This window comes from Carettochelys insculpta, chromosome 9 (assembly GCF_033958435.1).
Source record: "Carettochelys insculpta isolate YL-2023 chromosome 9, ASM3395843v1, whole genome shotgun sequence".
Classification (NCBI taxonomy): domain Eukaryota; kingdom Metazoa; phylum Chordata; order Testudines; family Carettochelyidae; genus Carettochelys; species Carettochelys insculpta.
The window spans coordinates 30,119,558-30,139,994 of NC_134145.1; the positions used below are offsets into that span (position 1 = coordinate 30,119,558).

Sequence of the window (20,437 nt, forward strand, 5' to 3'; positions counted from 1 at the left end):
TTTGACGGTTAAAGCTAGTCCAGATCAAAGATGGATTAAAGATGACACATGCCCTTTTTTTTATAAGTAACTAAAATCAGTAGGGACAGCTGTTTAGGCATTCCCAAGAGAGACTTCTGCCCCTAGCCAACAAGTTAAATGTGTGCCTGGAGCCCACACTCATGCCCATTTATTAAGGTGGAACTGGACCAACTTACTAAATGGGCAGTCTCTTATCTTAGACAAACCTCCCAATCAAGAAGAGGTTTATACGAACCACCTTAAAAACTGCAAATGACGTCTCTTCTTCAAGGCCTTACTGTGTAGCACTGGCCTCAAATGCCGCCCTACGCTTCTTTGTACAGACTAGCACAAAAATACTCAAAATAAATACCACTCTGATGGAGGGATCCAGCCAAGCCACTGTTCAGCTATCAGGTTCTGGAAAAAGAATGTATATCTGATAGCTGCAAAAAGTGCCCTGTGTGTGTGCATGAGCACAAGTGAGATAGAGAGAATTCTAACTCTAAAACAACTGGGCTTGCAAGTGTTAATGTTGCCATGCACTTAGAACTCCTTGAGAACACGATTTAAGCACTGGGATAGACTGTGACATACTCTGGCCTGTAAAGGCCACAAAAAGCAGAAAATACAGCCTGGTACTATTGTGGCACACAGGGATATCCTGCCCATGCTCACACTCCCCTGCTACTTTAGCAGCAGGGAGGAAGTATGGAATAAGAGTCCCACATACCAGTGAAGATTCCCCCTTGCTGTGTGGTGCTCCTCCCTGAATTGTTTAGATTGGGATTACAGCCAAAGTCCATTCATGGTGAGACAGAAACCAGCTGCATTGCACCTGAGGAGCTGGCCTATTTTCTGTTTATAATTTTCTTCTCAAGTATCGCTTTGTTATGACTGCTCAGAGAATGCATGAGTTGTGGTTAGAAGCATCAGGTCTTCCAAGGTGGTGATGAGACAGACTTGATACACTGTACTTACCTTCCAAGGGTTTACTGTAATAAAGATTAGCATCTAACGACTCCAAAGCCTGAGTGGCACACTGGAAAAGCCATATCACAAGCAGCGCTGAAACTTGCCCATGTCAAGCAGAAGATAGATATTCCTGTATTAAGCACATCTCTTCTAAAAATAATTCATAAGCCAATAATTTTGCAATTAGCCTTTTATTTGTAGCTCTCAAGGGCTCCTTTTGTGAGACAAATCACATACTTCTTCTATTTCATTATTCTCTTACCCACAAAATAAACCATAAAAAAAAAGTTGTGAGGCCAGGAAAATTCCCAAATAAAAGTTTGATCTTCAAATTTTTAACTGCTTTAAGACAGAAGACATCAATACTCTATAAATAAAGGCAGGCTTTGAGGAACCATAATGCTAGGTTGAAGAAGGGATCCATCCAGGGTGTTTTTTACCTTTGTATAGAAGGGGGAGTCCATTCTACAATACATCCCACAGATGAAAATTTTTAAAAGCACTCTAGACAAACACCTTTCAGGAATGGTCTAGATAAGACTTAGTTCTGCCAGGAGTGCAGCGGATTGGACTACATGACCTCTTCCAGTCCTATGGACCTATATGCATGGTTTAGAGGGACTAGAGCCTCTAAAATCTTGAGCCTTCCCACCAGGTAAACTTCAGAGTCCAATCTCTCGCTTAAACCCATCTTGACAGGTTTTGTCACAGGACAGGGGCATCTGGACCTTGGACATTAAGAATTACAGTCCTGAGTTTGTGTTGCCCTGCACTTTGTTTAGTTAATTACTCTCATGCAAAATGGATATAGAATGCTTCAACTCAGATTCCCCCACCCCCTTTATACCTATTTTACACAAATGAATACATAAGGTACGAGGAGGTGGTGAATCCAATGATTCACTGTGTTTACCTTTGCGTCATCACCCTGGAATCTACTGCAGCTAAAGAAGTTCATTGCTCATGCAACAAACTTTCTGAAAACAAAAAGATCTACGTATAATGACCACCTTTTGTGACTGTTAAGCCTCCATACAATCAACAGTTGTATAAATATTTCTAATTGCATTTCAAGCCATTTCCTTCTCCAGTAAACTGGCTCAACTTCTCCTGTTCATTTAATTCCATACTTCACTGTAGCCATTAAAGTATAGTAAGAATCAATGTGTTGAGACAATAAACAGTGGACGGTGTTCCCTCTGATTTTTCCATCCATGGACAGAATAAATTTTGTTATGTGCACCAAGGCTTGTGGGATGTGCACCACCAATAGAAACACATGCTGCTCACTCTGGGTGGCTACTGGCACTCTGCTAATCAGCTAGACAAGCACCTGAATCTCTCCTGAGTGGCCACCCAAGCACTCAGCTTACAGGGAATACTGTAAAGTGCTCCCTGCAAAACTCTACACAAAAGAGTCTGGTCTAAAGATAGAAATGACATGACAGAAAGCAGCAGCATGTTTACGTTCCTGTCAAAAAATGCAGCCACAGACTGGATCTTGAAATTAACCTGTAGTCTCAGACAAGGCTCTTTACTTCCAGTAAAGGATTTTCTGGCATATAGCCAGACTACATGCAAGGAGACATCTATTTTAAAAAAGCCACTGTTTAACATACCTGTCAACTTCTTAAAACCAAAATTAAAAGGATCCAGGACATGCTAACTCCATCCCAGCCAGAACTAGGGATATGTGATTTTTTTTAAAACTACCCTTAAATTAGCTGAGCTTTTTTTTTTTAAAGAAATACATTCATTCCTTTAAGCTCTTTCAGGGTTTTCCCTCTCTCTCTCTCTCTCTCTCTCTTTTTTTTTTTCTGAACATGAACTTTCTGATTCAGGCCCCAATTCTACACTGTGTGGCATGTGAGAAGACTGCTGCCCTCCCAGCTGAGACCCATTCCCTCAGCACAACTGTGCATGAGTGCAGCAGTCCAACATGGTGAGAAGTATGAGGGGGTAGCTGTGTTAGTCTGTATCTGCCAAAACAATAAGTCCTGTGACACCTTACAGACTAACAGATTTATTGGAGCATAAGCAAAGATCCCCTTTGTCAAATGCATGTAGTGGAAATTCCAGAGGCAGGTGTAAATATATATAGGCACAAGAAAACAGGGGAGTACCAATCAAGAGGAAGGCCAGCATTAAAAAGGGCAATTCAGTTAGGGAGGATGTTGCCCACTTCCAACAGCTGATGTAGAGACAGAGCACATCTGACGAAGCAGGTCTCTGCCCACAAAAGCTTATGCTCCAATAAATCTGTTAGTCTCTACGGTGCCACAGGACTTCTCATTTTTGCAGACCAACAGTGCATGATAGAGTGCAGGTTTCGGGGGATCAGCCTTTTTCCCTTTAGTTATTTTTACCTTTGTTGGTTTCTCTTTCCCATCAGATCTCTTCACACACCATTGTCTCCACACCCTCTATTTCTAGCTCAAAACCCTTTGCGCTTGTTTCTTTTGGCATGGAGACCCTGTGCAGGCCCTGTTCGCTCTCTGCCTTTTCAAGGTGGTGGAAAGACTCCCCTGGATTTCAGTAGTCACTGATCCACTTATCAGTTTGGGCACTGGAGTGAATAGGAAGAAGCGCAAGTTGATAACTGTATTTGAAATAGTATTTGTTGGACCTAATCAGAGCTGCCAGTGGGGTGCGGGTGGGGCGGGGGGGAGAGGACAGTCACCCCAGGGCCTCTTGATTTAAAAGGGCCCACGGCTCTGGGACATGACCACTGCTACTTCTCGCTGAATATTTTTTCTTAAATTTTAATCAACTCTGAGGAGTTGGAATACATAAATGCCACCAAACAGGTGAAATCATGACATCCGGCAGACGTATTTACAGAGAATGAGTTGGTCAATTTTTTTTAGACCAAAGTAAAAGACTACCACAAGGATTACACGTTCAGTCCTGCAACTGCTTAACTTGAATAATTCTACTCACCCAAACATCTGGCTTGACTTTCATGGAAATCCTTTAGAAAGCAAGCATTACTCACATGAATAAAGGCTTCCAGGCCATCACTACACATGCATCATTTTCTCCTGTGAAACTGGCTATTTTTCTTTTTATCTTGGTTTCAGTTTTATTGGTTACATTTCTTTAAGAACTGTTTATAGTTGTGGTCTCCATTTGTAAACCAAATAAAATTAATCACTACTAGTACTGGAAGCAAGTTCTAGGACTTCAAAACATTACACATCAGTAAATTCAAATAATGCTCAACTTTAAATTTACCTTCTGACCAGGTGGCCCTGGCAAACCTGGATTCCCATGCAGCCCTGGAATACCCTGTAAAAATGAGAAAGAGGGGGATTATTCAGGACTACATCAACCAATGTTCACTACTTTGTGGAATTATTGTACAGAGAATCATCCTGAAGGATCACTGTTCCACTTAAAAATCATAGGCTAGGATTTTCCAATGAGTCTAAGAAAATTAGTGCCAATTTCCAACGGAAATTAAATGGGAGTTCAGTACCAAACTCCCACAGACTTTTTTGACAGTCTCAGTCATTTTTTCCACTTGGTTCCCAGGTAATTTAGGATAGGTATATTACAGCAAGTTCAGTTTGATTACATTTTTCAGCCATAGAATATCATGCAATGTTTGGGATAAAAAGAAATCCTAAGGATCACATTCTTGCATTGTCCCTACGTACACTATTTGAAGTTCATGCAGTAAGAAACTGGAACAATTCATACTCCAAATTAATGGCCCAGAACGCTGATGTTTTGGAGAGTCAAAACTGACTTTTATGTGATTAACATCCATTGACTTCAATGAAAGTCCCATGCAATGAACATCAGAAGGACCTGGCCTAATTGGTACACCTAGGCTTGGGAAACAAACATTTCTGACAATGACTGTCAACAACAGTATGGGAGGAACACTGTCTAACGTTTCCTGCAATGGAACAAAACATATGTCTAGACTGCAGGAAACTGTCAGCGCAAGATATTCAATTTGCGCACCACACTTGTGCATCTTTTGCTGATAGTTCTGTTGGGAGAGGCTTTCTGACATATGGCCCATCTACCTGGGACCAAATGTTGGAAGCACCCCTCTGCTGAGACATCCTTTCTTCCTCATGAAACAAGGTGTACAGACAGGGATGTTGACAGAATGCTCCTGACTGGCAGATCTCTTCCACAGAAGTTTTATCGACAGAGCACCTGTCCAGACTGCAGATCTCTTGGAAGAGAGACAGAAGTTTTGTCAACAGAAGTCTGCATAGAAGTTAAAAGGTTTCAACTCTGGGTATCTGATACTGCAAGCTCCTGAGCACCTTATAGAATTAGGCACTGGGGCAATGGCTGTCACAATGATTTTCAATAGGTCTTCATCCATGACACATGGAAGGTAAAATCCTGCCCCAAGGGCATCACCGGCAAAACTGTAACTTCAACGGAGGCCAAAATTTCACCAAAAACTTTATCAAAGGAACCAAATATAATAAGAATCTGTTTAACTCTCTCATAAAATATAAATTGAATGAACTTTTAAGACTGACATAACATTCACTCTTCCCTCATCTGACGTAGTGTTTATCAGTTACACTGTGCATTAATACTGAGACCCTGACTTTTAACTCTTCTTCTGGCAAAGAACCATGTTAACACAACTAAAGGCAATGCTGAACCTAGTTCCCTTTGAGAGATTTATGTGCACACAGGCAGCTTTCGGGTCTCTCTCTCATGGATGTACAAGAAACAGGCAACCTGCTACTAAAGGTGCCATTTTCATTATAGTGTGGATATGATGAAGTGAATTAAAAAGGGGTTCGACTTCTTTGTTTGTTTTGCCAGGGTTGAAGAAATGCCACAGCAACAAGGGAGAGAACAGTGGTATTACTGGTCAGTTAATGTTGCCCCAGGAATTCCACCTCCCTGAGGTTTAACATACATCTCAAGTAAAATGTGTTGGACAGTTATTCTGGAGATATGGTGACCAAAAAATAATGAAAAAAAATCAAAACTAGAATTTGTTTCAAATCCTACAAACTCATTTTTGAAGTGCCTTAATCCAAGTACAGCTTGACTGATACAATTTTCCACTTGGTTCCCAGGTAATTCAGGATAGGTATAGTACAGCAAGCTCAGTTTGCTTATGTTTTTTCAGCCATAGAATATCATACAATGTTTAGGATAAAAAGAAATCCTAAGGATCGTATTCTTGCAGTACCCCTATGTACACTATTTGAAGTTCATGCAGTAAGAAGCTGTAACAATTCATACTCCAAATTAATGGCCCAAAATGCAGATGTTTTGGAGAATCAAAACTGACTTTCATATTATCAAGATCCATTGACTTTTCTTTTCTTTTTTTTTTAAGTCTCCTCTGTGCAGAAGTTCCACAGGAAAATTTTTATAGAGGAAGAAACTTCTCTAATGAAGTTATAAGTGATTAAAATCTAGCTCCTGGAGAAAATGAAAACTCATGGAGCCAGTACTCCACAGCACAATTAAAGGCAGAGGAAGCCAAGATCAGGAATCCTGGGCCTGAGGCAGGAGGATCCTTATTCAGCTGGGGCTAGTGGGAAGGAATCTCTGACACAACCACCATTGATTAGTAATGGAAGCAGCACACGGCCGAGTGCTGCCACTGCAAGGAGTTCCCTAGATCCTGAGTCCTTCTTTTCAACAACTCAAGGCACATCTGAACATGACTAAAGATAATTCAATAGATGGAAGAAAGTATTGGGTGAAGGTCACATCACAGGCTCAAGGTTTTCTAAGAGTCCTACGTTTTCCGTGGATCTAGGCTCAGATAACCCATCTGACTGTTGTACCAATTTTTTGTAGCTATATAATTGTCTAATAAAAAATCTCTATTTTGGGGGCTTCATGTTATATTTTGCTCATAAAAGCCTCACTTCATCCTCAAGCTTAGCACACAAAAGTGAGGCCCAGGACCTTATTTTCAAATGTACCAAACCACGCTTGCTGGCATGCTGATGCTTATGAGCACTGTAAGAACTAAATCAAAACAATATTTCAATAGTGAAGTTTTCATGCCCCTTAGGCCTGGACTAGCCTTTGAGACAACATTTAAATACACTTTTAAAATTCTATTTTAATCGCAGTTACTAATAAATCAGGCTGGCCCTTCTCTAACAAGGCTGTCTCCAGACACAAGCCACTCCTCTCTAATTTAAGTTCCCTCACTTCCCTTTATGCTTTTTTGCATGTTGAACTCCCCATCTAAGTCACAAATTTCACGCTGTGGAGCTTTGTGCCCCATAATGCACTGTACCCATTGAAGGTTAAGAAATAAGCATCTGAAAGAGATAGCTTCAAGAGATATGAAAGATCCTGACACTCACCTCCCACTGTCACATTTATAATGGAATTGGAGGAAATCAAGAGAGCCTGGTGGGCTTTCAGACTGGCCATGAGACAGGACAGTTTTACCTTTGCACAAAGTGGTTTATTTGGGCTCTCTCTTTTCAAGGCATCAGGAATGAGGTTATCCTCCCTGAGCTGCCCTAGCATAGAACCTTTTCCCCTTCGTTTCCTCTCCCTCCACAAAACCTGCCAACAAGTACTTCTTGTAGGGGAAGTGAAAGAGAGGGCTGGGAAGGACAGCGAGGAGCAAGTGGTGGTGGTTCATGAATGGTATTTGAAACAGTCTTGTTTTCCATTTCTTTATAAACTACTGCAGCATTCTGTTGTTCTACTTTTTACCCAGACAAGAGAGGAAATTATCCTTTTTTTTTTTCTGTATTAGGGACCAACACTGTAACTTGCTTATACAGCATGATTGCAGCTCAGCTGCACTTGGGAGTTGAGATTAGTGCAGTCTAATGAAAGGAAAAACCCTTAGGTCATTTCCCCTTTCCTGAGTGTGTGGAGAAATGTCTATACCCAATGGGAAAAGAGTAAAGCCTTTACCTTTTGCCGGATTGCTCCAGAGCATGCCTACTTGACTACAGCAACCAGACACTGCCTGACGCTAATTACTAGTTACAGAGGGGCCAACAGCCATGGTGAGCCCAGGAGCAAGGTGAGTAGGGGGCCAGGCTACTTGTCCCTGGAAAGAGTGGGACATAGGGCAGTCAGCTCTGGCCCATCCCACACGCTCCCTCAGAGCCGCACATGACAGCTCATGATGCCGCGGCATTTCAAAACAGCCCTGAGCTCTGGCTGCTGGTACTTTGGCAGCAGTGGTAGACAGAGCTCCAGGTCCCTTTGAAAGGCTGGGTCCTTGGGCAACTTCTCTCTTTCCCCGGTCCCGCACGGATGGGCCTAATCAGGCACCAGTAAGTTGTTGATTTAGACTCCAGTCTTGGAAATTTGAACACGAACAACTCTAGACACCAGAGTAGCCCTATTAAAGCCGACAGGACTACTCATGTGTGAAGTTACTGAGTTGGACTGGGCCCTTAAGGAGATGCAGCGTTAACCTGGAACAGAGATGGCATCCATAGCCTTTCTATATAAAACCTTCATTAGCAGCAGCTGCTGCATCATATCACTGTAAATAACAGCTCCAGGATAAGATATCTTAAGGGAAGACTCCAAGAAAGGCCTCAGGAAATGAAGTCAGAGAGGATCTGGATTCAGGGAAGATACAGCCTGTCTTGTGTGGTTTTCCTGATGTTAAACATTTTTGGTTCATGGCCCGCTATCACCACTTGTTCTAAGCCCTTTCTTCATACATCTTATTCAATCAACTGGTGATATGCTCCTCCCCAGTGACTCCTGTCAGATGTGAGACAGCATAAAGAAGCATAACACTGCAGTACAGGCAAGTTCCATTTCCAACGGGCTAACAAATGAGAGCCTACTCAAATGTTCACTGACAAGCACTGACATAAATAAACTCTGCTCCTCCATGTACCTCCTGGGCATTTGTTGATCCCTCATAGCAACTATCAAGTACTTCTACGCAACCGAGCAATCCTATATCCCATCTCTGAGCCCTGCCAGACACCACACTCCAGTCCTAAACCTATGACTACCCACAGCCCTCCAGCCTGACAAGCCTTCTCAATCATCCAGCCCACAAATCTTTAACCACCCTCTGCAGTTGCCCAAATTCCCACATTTTCCTGTTCCTTCCCAAGCCATTTCCAAGGGGCTCCAGCATTTTATAGGCTGTACGTGTGTACACACTCAGAGACACAAAATCAAGAAGTGCTAGTGATGGTAAAAAGCTCCTGAAGACCCAGTAATCATGCTTGTATTGAGCTGCTGTAATCCAAGGAACTCAAGCAGATTCTTGGAGCAATTTTTGCTCGAGCCAGCAGTGGGTAATTCCACTTTCCTTATTCTACAGTCTGTAGCTGCGGAAGGTACTGTTCTGGGAAGCCCACTCCCTTTCATTCCAAAAAGCCATTGAACCCGACCTTCTCAGCTGCAGATGGTGATACTGAAAAGCTAAAAATGAAGGCTACAAGTAGCAGGGTAAGAGTTACATAGCAAATGCGACAGTAGCCTGTTCTCACATGCACACAGAATACTTCCTCTAGGTATTTATTGTAAAATACACATTGTCTTATCTGTCCTGGCTTAATTTATTCGAGCCAATTATATGATGAGATCAAAGAGCAAAAGCTTCCTAGCTGACTAATATATCAATATACTCTAGAATCAAGTGATGATACAAAGATTGATTTTATTATCATTCTCCAGTGTACTTCTGTAGAAAATTAAAGGCATTTTACTCACCCTTGGACCTCTCTTCCCTGACAGACCAGGTAAACCTGGAGGACCTGGGGGACCCTGGAGGTACAAAAAGCAAACAGTGAAGGCTAAGAGATGGTCAATCATTGTGCTACAGGTCATAATCTGACTAGCACTCCTACAGCCAGCCAAGTGATGATTTTCAGATTACAAAAGCTTCTCATTTTGGAAGCAGAGCCCAAAACTAAAATACAATGTGCTTTTCCCCAATCTGGCTCTCAACTGGAGACTTATGGTTAAAATTATGTTATGCATAAGGCTTGTAACTCTCATCTTAGTGCATAAATTTTAAACACATTAATTTTTATTACAGGAAGAAGAATCCATTTCAAAGCCTAGAAACAAAGAAGTGCAGCATATTTCAAAGAAAACAATTAACTCACTAAATTAAAAACATGGCATACTAATTCAAACATTTACACCCCAAGCAATGTATGTATCATTTTAGGCAACTGAGAAGTTAACTACTATAAAAACTAAATAACAACTCAGAGAAAAGGCAGACACTAAAGAAAAGAAACAACAGGCATGCCCGAAGACTTGTTCAAATTCCTAATTATGAATGCCTGATTGGAATCCTTGATAGCACGTTATTTGATTCTTTACATTCATATTTTTGAACTGATAACACACCTTTTCAAAGAAAAAACTTCTTGATTTTTACCAAGTAAATTCATGAACTGTCTTATGAGCAGCTGTAACCTCTCCAAATAAATCTGATCATTAATAATTGTAACAGTCCTAAAAACACAGTACCATGTGTGAGATACTAACAGCTTTGACACTAGAAAAGATCCCTTTTTATATTTTACTTGTTAACTTTTGAGAGCAAAGACAGTGTTTCATCTGAGCTCAAATTATGGTGAGAATCCTAAACCAAATTCTGCTCTGGCTAGTGCTGTAAAGTATGCCCTTTCATTTACTTCAGTGAGGTTGCAGGGTAAAGGGGTAGAACTTGAGACTCCTCCTTGACGAACACATGAAATTCCTGTTCCCATGAAGGTGGCTGTAGCAGAACAGATACACTTTCAAAGCAGAGGAAGGCAAGTGGCAAGATATTAGGACCTCATTCAGGCAATCCCACTGTGGGTCACGCTCAGTCTCACTGCTCCCGCTCCCCAGAAGGTAGGTGAGAAATGAGGGGACAGAGGGTGAATCCACAGAGACTACCTACCGCACTACCAATCCTGGAATAGCCTGGAATAGCCTGAGAGAATGATTCCATCACCGCTTCCTGCCCTGAGGTCCCAACTCGTCCCAACCTCTCCTGCTTGCAACTGAATTACTCAGCTTGTGCACTGGGTAAAATACTTTAAACAGCTCTCACTGTACTGCTTAACACTGTTCAGAATGATTTAAAATCAGTGGGGGCGATGAAGGAAAGCACAAGGATTACTACTATGGCTGAGATGCAATAGCCAACCTAACCAGAAAATGTGAAGAAGGTACGTGCTTAGCACTATCCAAATAACTTCCCAATGTTTTTTATGGGCCCTCCATGAATAAATTTATGATGAGTAATATTCAGAATAAATATATTAGATCTTAGGAAAAATTAATATCTATTCCTTTTGAAATAGACAAACAACTTTCAATGGGATGGAAGCCAACACTGACTAGGGACATCAGACTATGACAGACCAACTGTCTTTACTAGAGCAGTATGCATATACTGGCTTAAGGGAGCCCTCCACAGGGGTTTTGGGGCTGCATCTACACTACAGCTGTAGCGCAGAGAGAGATCTTCCAATAAAACTTCTGTTGACAGATCACATCCACACACAAAAGCAGACTGAAAGAGCAAACCACTCTGTTGACAGAGAGCAGCCAGACTCCACAGCCCTCTCTCAACAGAATGGCCAACTGGAAGCTCAGCAGACAGGGCTTCCCAGTGAACCAGAAGCCCTGTCTGATGACAGAAGGGCCCCCCAGAGTATCTACCTGGCTTTTTTGTTGACAGAAACTGTCAACAAAGGTGTTATTCCTCATTACGGAGAGGCAGAACGCTGTCAGCAAAAGTGCTGAGTTTTGTTGACAGGCTGATGACAAAACGCATTTTGGCTACGTCTACATGTGCACGCTACATCAAAATAAGCTATTTCGATGAATAACGTCTACACGTCCTCCAGGGCTGGCAATGTCGACGTTCAACTTCGACGTTGGGCAGCACCACATCGAAATAGGCGCTGCGAGGGAACGTCTACACACCAAAGTAGCACACATTGAAATAAGGGTGCCAGGAACAGCTGCAGACAGGGTCACAGGGCAGACTCAACAGCAAGCCGCTCCCTTAAAGGGCCCCTCCCAGACACAGTTGCACTAAACAACACAAAATACACAGAGCCGACAACTGGTTGTGCATGCAGCATGGATCCCCAGCTGCCGCAGCAGCAGCCAGAAGCCCTGGGCTAAGGGCTGCTGCACACGGTGACCATAGAGCCCCGCAGGGGCTGGAGAGAGAGCGTCTCTCAACCCCTCAGCTGATGGCCACCATGGCGGACCCCGCTATTTCGATGTTGCGGGATGCGGATCGGCTACACGTGCCCTACTTTGACGTTCAACTTCGAAGTAGGGCGCTATTCCCATCCCCTCATGGGGTTAGCGACTTCGACGTCTCACCGCCTAACGTCGATTTCAACTTCGAAATAGTGCCCAACACGTGTAGCCGTGACGGGTGCTATTTCGAAGTTGGTGCCGCTACTTCAAAGTAGCGTGCACGTGTAGACGCGGCCTTTGTGTGTAGATGCAGAGTGGGAGTATAGAAAATAGTAAGGCAAGAAATCAAGCACTTTTAATTCTCTTTGGCTGGGTCTACACATGCCCCCCACTTCAAAGGGGGCATGTTAATCTGGGCGATGGGAGATTACTAATGAAGTGCCGCGGTGAATACACAGCACTTAATTAGGCTAATTCTGCCCCGTGGCAACTTCGAAGTGTCAAACTTCAAAGTGCCGGCATGCGTGTAGCCGTGGGAACTTCGACATGCCTTTACACCTCAAAAATTTGACACTTCGAAGTTGCTGCAGCACTTCATTAGTAATCTCCCATCGCCCTGACTAACATGCCTCCTTCGAAGTTGGGGGCAAGTGTAGACAAGCCCTTTGCCATGTACAGAACTAATTGGGCAGGTAGTAGGCTTCCCATGAACTGAAGAAAGTGGACCATGAAGGCTCTTTACGTAGTGAGTGTAACACAGTAGGGGAAGAAAAAAACTTTGTGCAGTCAGGATTACAATTACAGCAATCCTCATACACCCTGGCATTGTACAGGTAAGAGGACTGCATGGTAGAGATCAACAGAATGTTTAAACTTCCCTAAAACAAGTTAATTCTAATAGTGGTGCTGTTGCCTGTATACCCTTGGGAACATTTTTAGGTGTGGAGATAATGGTGCATTACAGGCCTACTGGACTAGGGACTAATCACAACCCACTTGTGAATGAATGTTACAGATTCTTCTCTGAGCCTAATCTGAAGAGGATGTGAGTCTGTTACAAAAAGATGGTATAGGGCCTTGGTGCTATAGTTCATGCTGTAATAGATCACATTGTAAGCTCTTTAAGTCCCCAGTTCACTCCCTGAGTCAGCCAAAATGGCAGCCATCATGCAAGCACTAGCTAGCATGCCAAATCTCTCTTGCACAGACAAGGCCCTTGTGTGCATTCCACTTCCAAGAATAAAAGAAGAGCAGACAGAAACACAAAGCTTGATCTGGTATTCTTGTTGAGCAAGAGTTCCAAAAATATAGCTAAAAAAAGCTTTGAGTTTCCCTGTCTTCTTACATCTGGAGGAACTATTTCCTATTCCTTCTTTCTGAATCACTGAAGTGAGCACATGCTTCATGCACAGCAAGTTATCCTGGACCTGCACATGGGAAGAAGTTAACCACATTTCTTCCTGAAGTGGAGAAATAAAATGTTTAGAAGTTACAGTACAGTCTTTTTAATTGTAATGTGAAGCTCTTTCTATACCCCTCTTCAGATACTGACTCCACTTCCCTCAAAATAAAGTGTTTTGACAGTTTGAAAGTGTATTTTCTCCTTATGAAAATATTAATGCATATATACATCTCTGTGCTATCCTTGCACCGTATTTGATTGGTGTGGCTGGACATGTATTTGGGCCTGTTTAGCTTCTAATTTTTTAAGATTACTTTTTTATTGTATTTTGTCTCTTGAGTAGCACCTGCGAATTGAACCTCTCTAATCCAGCACCCTTGGAGGCCAAATTAGAGAATTTGCCAGACCCTGGGAGGCCAATGTGGTTTAGCACATTACCAACATCCCCACAGCTTACTGGACTCTTAGAAGGCAGGTAGGGGTAAATTAAAGCTAAATAACAGCACAGAATACTGACAGCCAGGACTGGTGGGATAAACAAACTTTATGGGAGCATGGGAAACTTGGCCACATCCATGATATGTGGCAGTTCAGCTAAAATCATGCTGGGTTACAGATGTTGCCAAATGAGAGAATGCTGGACTAGAGAGGTTTAACCTGTACATGCTGCACACTAGACAATTTGTGTATTAATTAAATAATGAGCAATTGTTTTATGGGTCTAATGACGATGAATGGTATAAAACTATAAAAAGAACTACTTTTTGCTTTATAAGCCATACAGATCTATTTATGCATGTTGCAAAACTAACTGCCAACAATCCCTAGAACTGTTCTATGTGGCCAGAATCTTTATCTGCGTATCTTCTATTTTTATACTGACATAGAAAGTTAGTTCTAGATACCCACACAAACCAACTCCCAACAGCTTCTGGACAACCAACAGAAATTAAGTCCAATCATTCCTGAGTCAATTTTAATGTCCCCAACCAAGAAAATTTGGTGGTTCATTTCAATAGTCTTTCCTAACAACTGAATAGCATATTATATTTTGTATGATGAACAAGATCAATGCTTTGTACATCAATGTAATAATTGTACATTATCTTGTAGATGGTACTAGAGATGCAAATTTAAAATAAACCTGCTTAATATGAGTTGTTTAATAATCATCATTCTTATATACTTTTTTCATGTATGCTTCTCGTGGATGCTAGGGTTTACTGTACACCTATGAGGAAAGACTCCCGCTGTTGTTGAGGAATACTACAAGAGTCACAAATAATTAGGGGCCAATCCTGCAAGGACTCAGGCCCCAATGACTTCATGATGGTTACCTCCTGCTCTTTCATGAGTCCTCTGACTTCTGTACAGCTCCACATGGGTGCAGAGGTATACCTGCAGAGTCATTTACAGAATCTGGGTCTTATTATGGCCAGTCTACACTTCTTGGGAACGTCGATGGCTGCTACACAATTTTATGTACGCCAAGTACATACCAAAAATTGATTTTGCAGCCATCAACATTGGTCCCTGTCCTCACTGCTGAATGCTGACAAGAGCACTCCTCCCATCAACATTCCTTAATCCTTGTGGCTCATGGGGAGTTCCAGGTTCAATATAGATCCCGGAAGGCAAAACGGTGCCCCAAAAGATTGAACTTAAGTGTTCTATCTTCCCCGGCTACTGGAGACCTAGCTTGAGATACACAGGTACCATATCAGGTGTAGTCCCACAGTAGCTGGCATTTGCTACATCAGATCCTAGATGCTGGTCCAGCTACAGTTCAGCACGCAGAAAGCCTACGGACTTTAATGGAAATTTGATGTGCAGACTATTGGTAGAATTACTTCTCTTAATAAGGTGTTGGAACCAGTTACTATCATTTCCTTTTAATAAAGAATTAAGAGGTGAATGAAACAATATTCATGTTTGATTTCAACTGTGCCTCTTAGCCAATCTGGTAAAACACCTTAATGCTGACAACGCAATGTATCGTCCTGAAATAAAAGAATATTTCAGCTTTATTAGGACTATTTTTATGCCACTTCATTTTCAAAATTTCCAGCCAAAATACGGGCAAGCACTTCACTCTACAAATTGCATGGAAGTACATCATGAGCCACAATCAGAGGATATTCAATTAATTGTGTGACTGGTCTCCTTCTCTTACTCTATGTTTACATTGTGGATGCTATTTCTGGATACAGAAGTATAACGCTATTCTGGTTCTGCTACCCCTTATTGTCAGCGGTGTAACAGAACTTTCGAAATAGCTCTTTATTCTGAACTTCAGTGCATTGCGCAAATTGTGTAAATTATTTCCAAACAATGGCACAGTCTTTCATAAATGTAGCCTTATAGTTCTGGAAATCCCTTCCATAGTGAATTGGGCAAGCTAGAATCTCCAGGATTGCCTAAAGTGATACCATTAACATCAGAAGCATTGTATACCAGATCCAAATTTTACAGCAAAATCCTCTGGTTTCTAACACAAGGCAGTGCAGCAAACTGGAAATCGTCCCTTAGCTTCAGAAGAATTCAAAAATGTAGGCTTTTTCACTTAGGTATGAAAATAAATTATATATAATTATAACACCTTGGCTGTGTCTACACTAACCAAAAACTTCGAAATGGCCATGCAAATGCCATCTGCTCATAGGAATAAGGGGACTTCGAAGTAGGCGGGGTCCTTTCGAAAAGGAGCCCCATCTGGACGAGCCGCGCAGCGGCGAGCCACGTCAATTTCAAAGTGCCGTGGCCGCCCGCATGCTAATGAAGAGCTGAATATATATTTCAGCGCTTCATTAGTAAATTGCGAAATGGCCATTTGCATGGCCATTTAGAAGTTTTTGGCTAGTGTAGACATAGCCCTTCTGTTACTTATTTTTGCTATTAAATTCTACTTGTATTCTGGCCCTAAATCAGCTTGCAGAGATGAAGATGGAGGTTTTTGAAGAAGGTGTGGGTATTTGGGAAGTCAAGGTAGGTGATTTAAGATTGTGCAAGAAGCACGTTAGCTCAGTTTCCATTAAAATGACCAGCAGTGTTCTTCATAATAAACAGGGTGATTTATTTATATTGTTATATTTGTGTTTCAAGTCTACAACCTCTTCGGGGCAGGGACCTTCTTTTTGTTCTGTGTTTGTACAGTGCCTACCCCACTGGTCCACGACAAGCGTTACTGCAATGAGGTGAATGGGACAGTGCTCGGTCAGGAGGACAACACTGCACCAATTTACACTCACCCCTTAGTTAAGAAGGGATTTTAGCAACCATAAGGGCTAGTGGGTTTTTTTATTTATGCTTTATTTAGATTTATAAAAATACAAAAGAGAAGGGTGACTAACCATATGCTATCCATAAATGAAAGTTTAAATTTCTGTGGAAAGGACGAATTCCATAGCTGTGGGATCATGGAATACAGGGGGCCCTAATTATACTAGGCAAGAGTCAGTTATGGTGGAAGATTATAAAGCTAAAGCAAAGCTGAGGAGTTTGAAAACCACAAAAGCGAATTATTACTTGTCAACTCCAATACGTTGAACATTATTTCTGTGTTGAGTCCTTGAAAAGAGGTTCAAACCAGCCACATAATGAGAAAAATAATATTTTTTTCATCTCTCCTCAGCATTTTCTTAATATGGGGGAACTTTGAAAGTCCTTTGCTGCTGTTTCCTCAGGTTCTCCAGTGATAAGAGTTAAAGGGTGAGGCTTACATGTATCTATTATGCAAGTGTTGGTTTGGAGGTGAATTACTGTTCAATGAGGCAGATTTAGTTAGGAAATGGAATTATGTGACTGAATAGATAAGACTAGATTAGCACTGGCTCTTCTAGAAATGTACAAGACTCAGAGAGGGAGAAAAGAACATGCCCCAGGGAACAGACGCCAGTCAGACTGTCAGCCCTTGTGTCCCTCTGGATTTGCAGATTGCATTTCTCCAGAGTTCCCTTTGGTTTAAGTCACCTCCAAAAACCTAGTGTAGACAAGGCCAGGTTCCTGTCAGGAGTTCCTGCTATGGCAGCAAACTCTGTATTTTCCCTCCTGTATGCCAGATGACCTTGTAACAAAGGCATTGGACTGGAGCTCAGAAGATCTAGGCTAAATTCCTGGCTCTTCCACAGACTTCCTCTGGGTGACCTTCAACAAGATGCTTTGGATCTCTGATCCAGAAAAGCACTCAAGCACATTTAATTTTAAGCATGCAAATAGTCCCATTTATTTCAAAAGGAGTACTCACATGCTTAAGGTTCAACCCATGCCTAAAGGGATCAGACTCTTAATTTTTTTGCATCTTCCAGTTCTGCTTCTGTATAAGGGGATATTGACATTTCCTTTGCCTGTCTTGTCTATTTAGATCATAAGCCCTCTGAATTACAGACTGTTGCCTACTACAAATGTATGAAAAGCAGCTTCCACAGTGGGACCCTGATTGTGGTTGAAGTCTCTGGGTGTTACTGTAGTGGCAAAAATAAATATGTCCCATAAAGATTTCAGTGCTATTTGTCAAATAACAGATTTGATTTTTCTGAGAGACTGAAATCTTGTCATTAAATTTTTGTGCTATCTTTTCCAGCTCAACACAATCCATTGGTGATTATAAAATGTCCTCACCTTTACAAACAACTAACAGCCACAGACTTAGTGACAGAAATATAGAAATAATATTACAAAGGGCAAAAACAACAACATGAAAAACTGGCATGTTCAGGTCTAGGAAGCAAGATCACTCATGGGTTATCTTTAAATTACTTTTTTTTAGCACATCATTTCTCAATTGTCTCTCTAGCCCTTAGCATCTGGATCTTATTTGAAGTAGGAATTGGGCTTTTAGATAGGATTTTTAGTGCTGATGACTAATTTTTATGAAAAGATATCTGCTGTGCTGAGAAAGAATACACACACTAAATTTATGGACATATTCAAACAATTCAAACCTACATTAGAGGCGCAGTGACATATATCAAATAACTTTCCAGTAACAACCACAAACACACAGAGGAGCACAAGTGGAATTATCTACTCCATGCTCTGGTTTCTGGAGCTCACCCAGAAACTCAAATAAGAATCAACTATCATATTACTCAAGTTAAGTAAGCATGTTGGGAAACATTCTACAGTTAGCCTGCAACCTCGCATGAATTAGTGTCTATCTGCATATATTAGGGAGGTGTTTAGATACTGCACATATAAAAGAAGAGGACAAATATGTTCACATCAAAGAAGTACAAACAAGCATTTTCATACATTTCAGAAATTGCTTTTCACAGTTATTAATGAAAAGCATTGTGTGATGGAACTGTAAAGCAAGGGACTGCAACTCCCATCAACCCCCCTACCCAGCATGGCCTTTTCTCCTGCCCAGGTGAGGAACTGCCTGGGCTCAGTCTGTACTGTAGGTGCAGCAGCAGGGACACAAGGAACTGCAGGGAAGCTGAGGCAGTGACCTTGTGGCAAGCAGAGTTGGAGAGGAACGGGAGGCAGGAACAGACACAGAGCAGCATGTGAAACAGACTGTGAGTGCTGGACATTACAAAGGATGCAGGCCGATGTGGCACTTAAGCAAAAGCAGCAGCTGGGTGTGGAGACAGTGCAGAGGCCTCAGTAAGAGACATATACTGATCCCGGCCTAGACAACTTTACGTCCCTATGTTCTTGGTGTACAAACTGGACTGGTGAGGGCACTCCCAGCACTACACATGAAGAACACTGTCTTTCAACTGGACTGCCCCCAGGGATCCACCCAATCAAGCACCACTGTTGCTCCCTTTCAACTGAAACCATTTAAGCTATTTGCAACCTTCGCTTTCCTGATAGTCCTAGTAAAATAAACTTTCCCTTAGCCATGTGTCTGGGTTGTTCTTGGAACCCACCTGGGCTAATTCCTGAAAGGCCTAGATACTGATGCAGGCTTGCAAAAGTGCTGGTGGTGCCCAGAATGCCCAGAGCCCACACACCCCCACAGCCACATAAAGATCCAAGAGGTAATATGGGTGGGAAGGGGTGCAGCTCTGGGAGGGAGTTTCACTGCTGGGTGCTGGGCTCTCGGCTGGAGAAGGAGATCGGAGGGCAGGAGAGAGGGCAGGCTCTGGGGCTTGGGGTACAGGAGAGGTGCAGGGTACAGGTAGGGATCTAGGCTGCAGGTTCTGGGAAGGAATGTGGGTGCAGGAGAAAGTGAGGGATGCTGGCACCAGCCTGGGGCAGGGGTTGGGGGCACTGGGTACAGGCCTTTGGATAGAGTTTGGGAACCAAAGGTGAAGGAAGTTTGAGGGCAGGATGGGTTGTGGGCAGAGGGTGCAGGCTCTGGAGGAAGTGGGTTGGACAAGGAGTTTGGGGGAAGGGTGTCACAGGGCTCACCCAATGCTTTATGAAAACTGGGTTATGAATACACATAACTCAAATATGCTTTATGCAAAACAGGTAATATAGATTTTACAGTTACAATCTGCTGAATTTGTATATCTTATTTTTGTGTGCATGTATTTCTTGTATGTGAAGCATGGATCTGTTTACAATTCTAATGCGCTACTGAGGGTCTTTACTGATGCTTGGGAAACTCAATTATTCAGTACTCAAACCAACAACCTATGAATGTTCCTATTTGTCCTATAAGCCCAAACTGTGGCTGATCCTGGAAAGACAAATGACCACGTTCGCTGGGACTGGATTCCATCTTGAACCTGGTGTTTTTCCATTGGGATGGGGGTGTGGAATAAAGGGTTCCTGCCCCGTGGGACAAGTTTCTGTTAGGAACAGTGCATAGAGACTTGCGTTTAGAGGTGGGAAAAGTACCCAAAAAGTTACTTGAGTAAAAGTGCAGCTGCTTTCAGTTCTGGATACTTGAGTATAATTAAGATGTGGGCTCTGTGTGTGCATGCGCATGTGTGTACACTCACTCAAGCAGTTTTCCACAGGGACACTGGTGACTTTTACTTA

General features: G+C 42.3%; 1 protein-coding gene across 1 annotated transcript in view; it reads right to left on the reverse strand.

Annotated features, from left to right (window-relative positions):
• COL24A1 (collagen type XXIV alpha 1 chain) overlaps window positions 1-20,437 on the reverse strand; it is a 232,914-nt gene that overhangs the window by 189,854 nt on the left and 22,623 nt on the right. The window contains exons 4-5 of the mRNA XM_075003270.1: window positions 9,646-9,699; window positions 4,210-4,263 (exon numbers count right to left, since the gene is read on the reverse strand). Coding sequence (XP_074859371.1) covers window positions 4,210-4,263; window positions 9,646-9,699 — 108 coding nt within the window. The remainder of the gene's footprint in view (window positions 1-4,209; window positions 4,264-9,645; window positions 9,700-20,437) is intronic.